This window comes from Prionailurus bengalensis, chromosome C1 (genome assembly GCF_016509475.1).
Source record: "Prionailurus bengalensis isolate Pbe53 chromosome C1, Fcat_Pben_1.1_paternal_pri, whole genome shotgun sequence".
NCBI classification, from domain to species: domain Eukaryota; kingdom Metazoa; phylum Chordata; class Mammalia; order Carnivora; family Felidae; genus Prionailurus; species Prionailurus bengalensis.
Genome location: NC_057345.1, coordinates 118,975,014 through 118,988,171, shown reverse-complemented (window position 1 = coordinate 118,988,171; position 13,158 = coordinate 118,975,014). Strand labels below are relative to the sequence as shown.

Below are 13,158 nucleotides of genomic sequence, written 5' to 3'. Positions count from 1 at the left end.
TATTCCCTTAGGCACACAGACATTCAAATTAATTTAATTGGACTTAATTGATAAATTATATAGACACCCAATGTTTTATTGTGACATGTACACAACAAATACAGACTCATTTTCTTTAGAATCTTCCTTGGTAAGAGTTCCAGTGCAACAAACAAAATTACTTAAAGAAAAGCTTTGACTTTTCAAAATATCTTCTGCTTTCATTAAAACCTATTTGTTGTAGGGGCACCTGGGTGGCCCAGTAGCTTGTTAATAAGCCTCTGACATCGCCTCAGGTCATGATCTCATGGTTCAGGGGTTTTGAGCCCCCGTTAGGCTCTGTGCTGACAGCTCAGGGCCTAGAGCCTGCTTCAGATTCTGTCTTCCTCTTTCTCGGCCCCTCCCTGCTCATGCTCTGTCTCTGTCTCTCTCTGCCTTTCAAAAATAAATAAACATCAAAAAAACCCACAAAAAAACCACACCTATTTGTCATAGCTCTAGCTCTTAGTATAATGTATGGTTTAATAGTAGTAGTCAGTGAATGTTTATTGAGTGAGCAAAATAAGGAGTAATGTGGTAATAATTCATTATGCATAATTTCTTTAATTTTATAAGTACTTAAAGGTGGCTCTTCCTTATTGGCCTTTATCAGTATGATATTCATCAGAACCCTCTGATTATATTATACATGTACATTTACTTTTGTTTTTTGTGCTGTTTTGTCCCTAAAGTGAATTACAATACCCTTAGTGGGACAAAGAGTATATTAGCGGTTACTGTTGACTTGTTCTATTTTTGCTTTCATCCTTCTGATACTTCGTGTTGTGGTTATATTTTACTGTTTTAGTACTATTTCCTTATTCCCTTACATTGTGGCTTTCAGACCTAACTTACATCAGAATCACCTGGATGCTGCTTAAAATACAGATTTCTGGGCCCTATGTGTAGAGTTTCTGATTCAGAAACTCTGATGTGGAGCTCAGTAATTTGCAATGCAAACAAGTTCCCCTGTAAAAGTGCTGCTAGTCGATGGAGCCATGTTTTGAAAATCACTGCTCTAACACAGTAGGCTAACTAAGACTACTGAAGTAAAAAAAAAATAATGCACATGGAATAAATTTGGTCTGTTTTTTGGAGATTCTTTTTACATGCTCAGAATTCTTAAATTTTATTTCATCAGGTTTGAGAAACTACAGGAAAAGCCACATAGAGGATGACTCTTCTGTCAACAAGCCACATTTTAGTACTTGTTTTTATTTCATATATCTTAGTATATCTGTCATATTCATCCGTTTTACTGTTACATCTTAACCAGGCTTTTACTGTCTGTTGCATAAATCTCTTTGGTAGTCTGCTGAATGTTAGGTCTTTGGTTTTGGTCTCTTTTAATCCTGTTCCATTTTGGGAGGGAATGACAGGCAGATTTAGGGTGCAGAAAAATGTTTCAGAGAGAATCCGTGTCATGTGTAAAGTTCCAGAATGAAGAATGAGGAAGGTTGTATTGAGGAACTGAAAGAAAATTTTAATAATGAGTGGAATACAGAGCAAGAGGAGAATGTGGGTGTAAAATGAAGTTTGGGTAGGAGCACCTGAGTGGCTCAGTTGGTTAAGCATCTGACTCTTGATTTCGGCCCAGGTCATGATTTTACGGTGGTGAGATTGAACCCTGCATGGGGCTCCACGCTGGACATGGAGCCTGCTTAAGATTCTCTCCCTTTCCCTTTGCTCCCCTCCTCAAAACAAAAAAACCAAAAAAATTTTGCCTAGTATGGCAGATTATGGAATACCTTTTAATCTGTAAGATTATATTCACCTAAGGATTTTTTTTATGCAAGTTACATGAGACTTGTATTTTAGATATACCACTTTGGTTACAGTGTGGCCAGTGGCAAATAGAGCTGCAAGCTAGAGACTGTTGGGAGATTGGAGCCTCCTGGCGTCACAGAGCAGGGGAGGGGCTCCTGAGTGGCTCAGTTGGTTGAATGTCCAATTCTTCTTGATTTCGGCTCAGGTCATGATCTCATGGTTCGGGAGATTGAACCCCAGGTGGGGCTCTGTGCTGACAGCCTGGAGTGTGCTTGGGATTCTGTCTCCCTCTCTCTCTGCCCCTCCCCTGCACACGCTATCTTTCTCTCTCTCTCTCTCTCTCTCTCTCTCTCTCTCTCTCCCCCCTTTCAAAATAACTAAATAAACATTAAAAAAAAAAACGGTACTGATATCTTTGTTACTCAGTTTCAAGTAGCTATCCTACTTGTGATTCCCTCTCCAAATCTCGTTTCATTTCATTTTTCATTTTCATTTCATTTATTTTTTTTGTGTGTCATTTTTCCATGGGTTGCCTCAAAGGTGAGCTTATACACATCTTAAAATCATATATTTATGTTCTTTAAAAATAAGCATTCTATTTTAAAAAGCAGTGTTTCTGTAGCAAGATGGCAAACTGAGTGCACATTTCTAGCATGTATTAATGTTGGTTTTTTTTTTTTTAATGTGTATATATATTTGAGAGAGATAGAGACAGAGTGTGAGCTGGGGAGGGGCAGAGAGAGGGGGAGATGCAGAATCCAAAGCAGGCTCCAGGCTCTGAGCTGTCAGCACAAAGCCAGACATGGGGCTCAAACTGACGAACTGGAGATCATGACCTGAGCCGAAGTCAGGCGCCTAACCGACTCTAACATATATTAAACACTGTTCACTAAGTATTTTAATCTTACCAAATTTAATCCTAACAATGTACCTGGATACTACTATTCCCACTTAACATATGAAAAAATGAAGGTATGGAGAAGTGAAGTAACTTGCCCAAGATCACAAAGTTCATGACTGTAAGTAGTTTCAGAGGAATGCCTAATTCAGTGATGAGCAAGGTGTGGTGGGGGAGTGGGGTGGGGAGGCTGTGGAGACTTTGGGGGACTGTTGGAAGGAGGTACACTGCTGTAGAAGCAGCCAAGTGGGTCAGCTCATTCCCTCCCCACAGGCCATGTGGTAAGTAATTAGTACTGCTTACTCCTAACTTTACCATTAAGTGTGAGTACTTGAAGGAAGAGAGGCAAGTCAGTGTCCCAGAGGGCTGGTGACACCCGGTAAAATGAAAAAAATCACCCTTGCCCAGGAGACTCGGTAGCTATGATACCCTACTGGCAGCACACTCTCCCACATTGATGTAAGTGGAATATTAGAGTCCTTTCCTATCATTGCTGTTTCTTCCTTTAAGTCTGTTAATACTTGCATTATGTGTTTATATGCTCTTATGTTAGATGCATAAATATTTACAAATTTTATATCTTCTGGTTGGATTGACTCATTTGTTATTACATTATAACTTTGTCTCTTACTGTAGTCTTTGTGTTAAGGTCTGTTTTGTCTTTTTCTTTTTTAATTTATTTATTTGGAGAGAGAGAGAGAGAGAGAGAGAGAGAGAGAGAGAGAGCGTGCGCGCAAATGAGCGTGTGAGCAGGGGAGGGACAGAGAGAGAGGGAGAGAGAATCCCAAGTAGGCTCTGCACGTATAGTGCAGACACAGGGTTGGGTCCCCTAACTGTGAGATCATGACCTGAGCTGAAATCAAGAGTCAGACACTTAACCGACTGAGCCACCCAGGTGCCCCTGTTTTGTCTTACATAAAAAGCTACCCAGCTTTCTTTAAGTTTCCACTTGTGTGGAATACCTTTTTTCCATCCCTTCACTTTCGGTCTGCATGTATCCTTACATATGAAGCAAGTCTCTTATAGGTAGTATATAGATGGGTCTTATTTTCTTTGTTGGCAGTTTGAAAGATTTTTTATGGTGGTATGCTTAGATTTTTTCCCCTTTATCTTCTGTGTATGCACTGTAGGTTTTTGCTTTGTAGTTACCATGAAGCTTACATAAAACAACTTACAACAGCCTATAACAACTTAAGTTGACAACAACTTAAGTTTGAACACATCCTAAACCTCTACATTTTTACCCCCACCCCCATTTTATCTTTTTAATGTCATAATTTACATCTTTTTACCTTGTGTATCCATTAAATTATTGTGGTTATAGTTATTACTGTTAGTTTTATCTTTTAACCTTCATACTAGCTTAATACATGATTAACCTAGCACCTTTACAACACTTAGATTATTCTGAATTTTACTATATATTTACTTTTACCAGTGAAATGTATACTTTTATGTCTTTCTGTTACTAATTTGCACCTTTTCATTTCAGTTTAAAGAAGTACCTTTAACATTTATTTTAAGGCTTGTCCAGTGGTGATGAACTCCTTTAGCTTTGGCTTGTCTGGAAAACTCTTGAATGCTCCTTCAGTTGTGAAGGTCAGTTCTGCCATATAGAGTATTCTTGGTTGGCAGGTTTTTTGTTTCTTTCAGCACTTTGAATATGTCATGCCATGGTCTTCTGGCCTGCAACGTTTCTGCTGAAAAATCTGATGACAATCTTATGGGAGTTCCCTTGTATGTAAGAAGTTGTTTTCTTCTTGCTGCCTTTAAGATGGTCTCCTTGTCTTCTAATTTTGACACTAATTATAATGTGTCTTAGAGTGGGTCTCTTTGGGTTCCTTTTATTTGGAACTCTGAGTTTCTTAGATCTGGATATCAGTTTCCTTCCCCATGTTAGGAGAGCTTTGAACCTTTATTTCTTGAAATAAGTTTTCTGCCCCTTTCTGTCTCTTCTACTCCTGGGAGCCCTATGCTGTGAATATTGATCTGCTTGATCTTGTCCCTTGAGTCTCTTAGGCTATCTTTACTTATTTTCATTGTTTTTTCTTTTTGCTGCTTGGGTTAGTTCTACTATCTTATCTTTGAGTTCACTCACCTTTCCTCTCCTTCATCTAGTCTGCTGTTAAACCCTTCTAATGTATGTTTCAGTTCAGCTACTGTGTTCTTCATTCAATCCTGTGACTTCTTTTTGATACTCTCTTATATTTTCTATCTCTGTTGAAATTCTCACAGTGTTCATCAGTTCTTCTGAGCTCAGTGAGCATCTTTATGACTAATATTTTGAATTCTTTATTAGGTAAATCACTTATATTCATTTCATTAAGGTCTTTTTCTGATATTTTCTCTTGTTCTTTTATTTGGAACATATTCCTCTTTTTTCTCATATTGCTTTACTTACTGTGTTGGTTTCTATGCATTAGATTAAACAGCCACCTCTCCTAGTCGTGAAGGAATGGCCTTGTGTTGAACCTTATCATTCACCCTTGCCCTCCGTAGCTCTTGGTTATCCCTGGAACCTTTCAGGATTTCCCAAGTAGCTAATTTATTTTTAGTGGCTCCCAGTACTTAAAGATGTGCCAAGACCTGCCGGTGTCTCAAAGGGGAGGATCTTGGTCAGCATCTAGATTCAGGGCAACTGGAAGCCAGACGCTCAGACAGCAGTTTTTAAAGTATGCAAATATACATCTTTTAGGGGAATACTGGGAGATGGGCATTTTTGTCTGGCCCCTGCATGCTGAACCCTGGGGTGATAATTAGGTAAGAACTGTAAATTCTTCGTTTGCTGCTGTCCCCTTGAACCTGTGAACATAAGCCCTGCTTGCCATTAGAGTCAAACCATCAAAGAGTGTGTCCTCTGGACAGCAGACACAAAATCCAGGGCACCAGACACAACCTCCTTTCTCAGAGATACCAACAACCTGGGCGGACAAGGAGAGTACAAAGATGGCACCCACCAGCCTCCTTTCGGAGAGTGCCTAAGTAAATTCTGATATGTGTGCCAAACTGGAAGCCTGCCCCTCAGGCCAGATCTTTTACACAAGGAAATAGGCCTCTTTCACCTAAAGACTAGGGTGTGTTTCATTCTTGTGTCTCTGCATTCTGCCCTGGAGAATGGTGGCCAACCAAGCATGGTTTCTTCATTTGTTATTAGTCCCTTTGGACCCATGACACAAGCCATGCTGGGCAACAGAACCAGATGATCAAGGGATATTCCCTGGACAGCAGACATAAAAACTAGAGCACCAGACATATGTACAAGCTCTCCTCTGGGAGGCACTGTGCTCTGGAGCATAGCAGAGGGAGTACTTGGAGATAGTACCTGCCCTCTGAGGTCTCTTGAGAGGATTACAGTTGAGTCTTAGATGAGCATTTAATTGGAAGCCTGCTACTCTGGCCACAGCTATAAGAGAAGCAAATAGGCCTCCTTGACAGAAAGACTGAGTGCCTCAGTCTGTTGCCTTTTTGCTGTGCCCTGCGGGGAGTAGCTGGTTTAGAACCCTTTCTCCGTTTGTTAGAAGAGTCCCGTGGGACCTGCAGACTTCAGCCCCGTTGGTCACCAGAGCTGAACAATCTAGAGGTGTCTCCTAGGCAGCAGTTGAAAAAATCAGGGTGCCAAACAAGGAATATATAAGCTTCTTTCCAAGAGATACCAGTGACCTGGAGTGAGGCAGAGGGAGCGTGCAAAGATGGTGCCTGCTGGCCTCCGTATCTTGGGAGTGTTTCACTAGGGCCCCCTCGACGTATGTTAAATGAGGTGTCTTCCCCTTAGGCCCATGCTTTAAGATAAGCAAGTAAGTCTGTCTCTCACATAAAGTCTGGGCACTTTTCAGTTGGCTCTGCTCTGCCCTGGGTTGGGTGAGTTTGCACTAACTCTTTAAGAACTGTTTCTCAGTTTACTCTAGTCTTGGGAGTCTTGTGGTCACAGGCTCTAGTTGACTTTCAAAGCTAGGGATTTTGGGGTCTCTTCTGTCAGGTGCAGGTTTTAAAGGTTGAGGCACCAGATGTGCAGTTCAAACTCTTTGCTCTTCAGGGAGAGGCTCGGGGTTGTGAGTTCCCTCCTGAGTGGGTTACCATGCTGGGGTTGGGTTTTATGGTGAGATTGTGTCTTGTCTTGTCTTTCCCACTTTGTGCGTTTTTTCTCCTTCACTCGATGAGAGGAAGTCACTCATCTAGTTCTGGGGTTTTTTCCAGAGGAAATAGTTCTGTATGTAGCTTTTAGATTCAGTGTGTCCATGGGGGTAGGTGAGTTTAGTAGGATTCACCTAGGTTGCCATCTTGAACCAGAACTTCCTTATTAGCTATTAACACTTGGTAGGTATTAATCATTTCTAGTAAGATACCACATTTTAAATTCATATATATTGCATTTTAAACAATGAAGACTCTTATCTCAGATATAGCATTGTAATTCAATTGGTGTAATGATTTTGGGCATAGATTATGGTGCATGACTAAAAATAGTGATATACTCTCAATGCCCATTTATGCAGGAAAATTAGAGAGCTTACAATACTTGTTTTCAGGACATAATGCAAAAAGGTACTGTAAGCAATTCCACTCCCAGTATTTACTCAAACATGAAAACATGTCCACACACAAAAGTTACTACTCAGCTGTTCATAGTAGCATTATTCATAATAGATAGGGGAAGCACTCATGTCCACCCTCTGATGAACAAATAAACCAAGTTGTATATCCATACAATAGAATATAATTTATCAAAGGAATGACATACCACTTCACACCTAGTAGGATGGGTATAATTAAAGAGACAATAGCAAGTACTGATGAGGATACAAAAAAATTGGAACCCTTTTTTTTTACATAGATGGTAGAAATGTAATATGGAAAAAAATTTGGTAATTCCTTAAAAAGTTAAATACAGAGTTATCATATGACCAAACAATACCAATCTTAGACACACCTTTGAGAGAACTGAGTCACATGTTGACAGAAAACTTTTACACAGATGTTAATAGTATTGTTATTCATGAAAGCCAAAAGATAAAAACAACCTAAATGTTAGCTATAAAATAGAATGTGGTACTGTTAAATGCCACAACATGGATGAACCTCGAAAACATTATACTAAGTGAAAGAAGCTAGGCACAAACAACCATCTGTTGTATGATTGCATTCATAGGAGATATCCAAAATTGTAAAATCCATAGTAATCATAAGTAGAATAACAGTTGCCAGGGGGCCACTGAAATGGACTGTTACTAGGTATGGGATTTCTTTTTGGGGTGATGCAAGTATTCTGACATTATTTAGTATTGATAGTTACATAACATAGTGAATATACTCAAGTACATTGAAGCATACACTTTAAAATGGTGAATTTTATATTGTGTAAAATATATCTCCGTAAATAATGCTATATAAAATAATGCTGGGTCTGTGGTCATTTACATTTTATATTTTGATAAATATTTCCAAATTGTCCTACATTGAGATGGCATAATTTTTATTCTCACGAGCTATGTATATGTGCCTGTTTTCCACATTCTTGCCATTGTGGTACAGCATTAAAAGTTTTAATCTTTGCCAATGTGTTATTGATGAAAAATGAAAAGCTGATATAAATGACTTTTATATTTCTCTAATTATGATCGAGATTGAATATCTTTTCATAACTTAAATGTCATTTAAATTTCCTGTGAATTTCTATTCTTACCCATTACCCATATTTCTATTAGTGTTGGTCTTTTTCTTACTGATTTGTAGAACTTTTTTATATGTTGTCTCTTTTCCCACTTTGTTTTTCTTTTGACTTATGATGTATTTTTACTAGGAACACTGTCCAGGAGTGCTCATTATATAATTGTTCCCTTTTCGTGGCTTAAGCCAAGAATTGAAGTCCTGTCTCATTGACATCATTGATGAGGTCTGTTAAATTTTCCAGTATTTAGAGATGCCCAAGTGGCTCAGTAGGTTGAGTGTCCAACTCTTGATTTCGACTCAGGTCATAATCCGAGGGCCGTGGGATTGAGCCCCTCATCGGGCTCCACGCTGAACGTGGAGCCGCTTTGGATTCTCCCTCTTCCTCTCCCCTTTTCACCCACTCATTTGTGCATGCTCTCTCTCTCTCTGTGTCTCTGAAATTAAAAAAAATTTTTCCCAGTATGTATTATTGTACTCCTCAGCTTTGTCAGCTGAATGTATCTATTTGTGTATGTAAATGTGTTTGTATCTCTGATACTATTTTAGAATATTTTAAAGGAGAACTGAATGTGGAAGGCAGGCTTTGAATAGATAACCTGAGCCCAAATTTTGACTTTAGACAAGCATTAAAATGAATGTAAGTTATGACTTTTTCTAAAAAATATGTAGAATGAAATCACTAGAAGATAGATGGGATGGAAAATGGATAAATGGGTAGATCTGCAGGGGAAACAAATGTGTTACCTAGGGGTGAAAAACAGCTGATTGCTGGCGCAGAAACAACCCCCCCCCCACACCCCACAGACACACCCTGTGTCAACCGTTGAGCCACTCAGCAGGTTTATTAAGTCCTTTTCTACATTTTTTTAAAATACATATATGCCAAGCCCTGTGCCTAGGTGCTGACTGTTCAGCTTTGAATGAATCAGATTTTATCCCTTACCTCATGGAGTTGATAATCTAATGGAGGAGCTAGGCAATAAAAAGGCAAAGCAAACGTTACAATTAAGAAAATGTCGGGGCGCCTGGGTGGCTCAGTCGGTTGGGCAGCCGACTTCGGCCCAGGTCATGATCTCGTGGTTTGTGAGTTCGAGCCCCGCGTCAGGCTCTGTGCTGACAGCTCAGAGCCTGGAGCCTGTTTCGGATTCTGTGTCTCCCTCTCTCTGACCCTCCCCCATTCATGCTCTGTCTCTCTCTCTCTCTATCTCAAAAATAAATGTTAAAAAAAATTAAAAAAAAAAAAAAAAGAAAATGTGAAGGAAAATAATATTCCTTGCCTATTTACAGAAGATAACTAAGGACATAGAAGATTTGTGACATACTTCATATATATATAAATTATATATATGTATATGTATGTAAATATATATATTCATATATATATTTTCATATATATATGTGTATATATATATCTATATGAAAGAGTACAAGCAGGGGAGAGGGGCAGAGGTAGAGAGAGAGAATCTTAAGCAGGTTCCACGCTTACCACAGACCCCAATGTGAGGCTCGATCCCATTACCCTGGGACCATGACCTGAGCCAAAATCAAGAGTCAGATGCTCAACCTACCGAGCCACCTTCATGACATACTCTTGTTAGGGTGATCAATGAAGGCCTTTCTGAGGAGGTGGTGTTTAAGCTGAGACTTAACAGGTAATGGAAGGAGTAAGATATGGGAAAGTTAGAGAAGAACATGGTGTGCATAAGGGAGCTTCTAATCAAAGACCCTAAGATAGCATCTGTGAGAAACAGACAGGAAGCCGTTATGGCTGGAGCTTAGTAAACTGAGGTAAGAAGTGATCATGCAAGCCCTAGTAAGGACTTTGAACTTTGCATGAGAAAATGCCAAGAGCTATTAAGGAAAGAAGTGACATATTTCAAAAGCCTACACTTGCTTCCAGATGGAGAATGAAGAACTTGGTAAGAAAAGAAGCAGAGATAACAATTACGAGGCTATGGCCAGAGCTATCCCAGATATAAGATGGTGGCAGAATGGATGGAGAAGAACTGTTAAATTCTAGGTATAGGAAGAAGGTAGAATCAACTGGATTTGATGTGTTGGATGTTGTGGATTGTGGAAGGGGAAGGTTTACGAATTAATGTCAGCTATTTGTTATTAAAATCTCTATGTGTTCTGCATGGAATCAAGTATGGGTGGTGGAGTATGGTTTATACATAATGATGTAAGCTGATATTTGTGTAGTGCTTTGAAAATACTGCCACATCTGTTACTCATTTTGGGTTCTTTAATTTTTTTTAATGAAATATGTTGGCAGTTGAAATATTTTCTGAATTCAGTTATAGTTTTCCTGAACTAGAGCTTAACTGGCATTCGGAAGTGTTGAGGCTACTTAAAATTCTCACACCCAAAAATCAGTCATTCCCCAAACTAAACACTGTCTCTTACAAAATTAGTGTGGAGGGTGTTTTGTTATGTTTTGTTTTGGTGGGTGGGGGGAGGAGATAGTTGTATTTTTTAAGGAATAAGGTATAAGTTAAAAAAATTTTCCTTAAGAGTATATTTTCATGGTGTGTAGTTAGATTTTGTTTGAATGAGATTATAAGGCCAACTATATTTTTATGAAAGATACCAAGAATTTTAAAAACTTGCCACACTGTTACATAATACAGTTAAATTAACAGAAATCACTTCAGATTGCTGTGATTATTTTTAGTTTTGGAATAGAGGTTATGTTGGACACTGTATACTTTGATGGAAAATTCTAATGAAAAATTTAGAGCTACCACAAATACGCTCAGTACTTTCTAGTATTAATTTTGTTATACTTGATATGAATATCTATAAATTGAGTATTTTTCCTAGACCTTTTTCAAAATGCAGTTTTTAGGAATGATCTTCAAATGTTACAGAATTGCAACAATTGATGTATTAGTTCCTCAAGGGAAAAAGAAATCAGTCTTATTTGTTTATTTTTCAGAGGTGGTTGGATCCAAACAAACCTATAAGGAAGCAGCTAAAGAGTGAGCATACATATTTACTTGATGTTTTGCAAGTATACTTTATAAAGATAAAGGATTGATATAATCTAATTGATTAGAACTGCTTTTATTACTTCTAGGAGGATCTCCTTACAGTTTGAACTTTAGAGTCAAATTTTTTGTAAGTGACCCCAACAAGTTACAAGAAGAATACACAAGGTGGGTTTATGGAGCATTGTCAAAACTATTATGAAATTTTGAAATTATTTAGGCAAAAATAGATTATCATAGTGTACTTCTGAGCTTCCCAGCCATCACACAGAATAGGGTATAGAGCTTTCATGATAATCGTTTCCTGCCTTCTTGCATGGCTGGGAGGGCTTTAGGAGATTGGGATCCCAGGACCACCCCATCCAACCACAGGCAGCCTCCTGAGCCATATAAAATTAGATTTTTCCTTTTTTAAAAAATGGCTCGGAAGCACTTCTGTAACTAATTGAGGTAATTAGATGATACTGCAATTGTATCCAAGTGATGCTGCATTGTGAGAATTGTGCCTTTTATTTCATGTAAAAGAATATTCTATGTATATTTTTGTATTTCCATTGAGGCGAACACAGAATTTAGAAAATATATAACCATTATGTGCAGGAGTAATGGTCAATAGGTACCTTCCCTCCCCCCACCCCTACCATTTTCCTTAAAAGTATAATTGACATATGGTGTTACATTCGTTTCACGTGAGCAGGTACCTTTTTATAAAGAATGTTGGCAGAGAATGCTCTAATACATTCATGTCTTTAAGTGCCCACTTTATTGGCCATTTTAAGTCTGATCTTAAGTTACAGTCTAATTTTGTTGTCACTTCTAAGGGACAAAGTATACACAAAAATGACCCAGATGAGCATTTGAGTGTATGAATGTTAGGTGAACTGTTTAAGGTAGAAATAATTACAGTATGATATCTGTTCCTGAATAATAACTTTGTTTACTGCTTGTAAGACAATTAGTAATCAGGTTTTTTTTTTTAAGACTAAAAATTAACATATGATACCTTCCATAAAAATCTTAAATAGAAGAATATAGGTCAGTGCTTGTATTCAAAATTACTCTAAAGGATAAGTGCCAAATTAACAATGTGTGTCTAAAGCTATGTGTAGATAGGTTGTGACATGTTAATATATTGGTCATTGTTTAGAATTCTGTGGTGCTGTGGTGAAACAAAAGAATAAATTAAAGATACTTACCTATATCTGCCAATCCTCAGGTGTTTATACAGTAGGGTTTTCTGCAGACCAGGTGAGAAAAGTTAGGTTGACCTTCTTAAGAATCCTTTTCTGGGTGTTTGTTGGGGGCCAGGTGTGAAGCTCTTTATAACAGAATTTAGGAGTGTAGCCCCTGGGTTAGGCAGTCCTATCCTTTGAAACTAATAGTATTTCCAAGCTAATTTGTCTTGAAATGCAAAGTTGTGTTATATGAATAACCTTCAATTAAATATTATAGTTCTTAGTCATGTTTTGTTGTTGTTGTTAAATAATTAAAATAACAAAATCCTTTATCTTAATAATTCTTAGTATAAAAATTTCTCTAATTTTGGATTAACTTCAAGGAAACTACTTTGAATTAATGAAAATTGTGAAGTATAAAACATTTTTAAGTGCATTTTACTATTTGCTGGTAAATATAACCTGAAATAAAATAGCAAAAGTATTTTATAATACATGTTTTATGTAATCAGATTTTTAAACGTATAAGAAATATTTGCAATTAAAAGACCAATTATTTAAAGTTGGATTTCTAATGTGTTTAACATTCATGAAGTTTGTTAGCATAACACTTAAAATACTGTCAATTATAACCCTATTCATT

The 13,158-nt window shown here is 37.8% G+C and overlaps 1 protein-coding gene across 1 annotated transcript in view; it reads left to right on the top strand.

Moving 5' to 3' along the window:
- The window catches only part of PTPN4 (protein tyrosine phosphatase non-receptor type 4), a 226,616-nt gene that overhangs the window by 95,785 nt on the left and 117,673 nt on the right, over positions 1 to 13,158 (top strand). Inside the window, 2 exon segments of the mRNA XM_043576571.1 lie at positions 11,289 to 11,331; positions 11,430 to 11,508. Of these exon segments, the coding sequence (XP_043432506.1) occupies positions 11,289 to 11,331; positions 11,430 to 11,508 (122 nt within the window).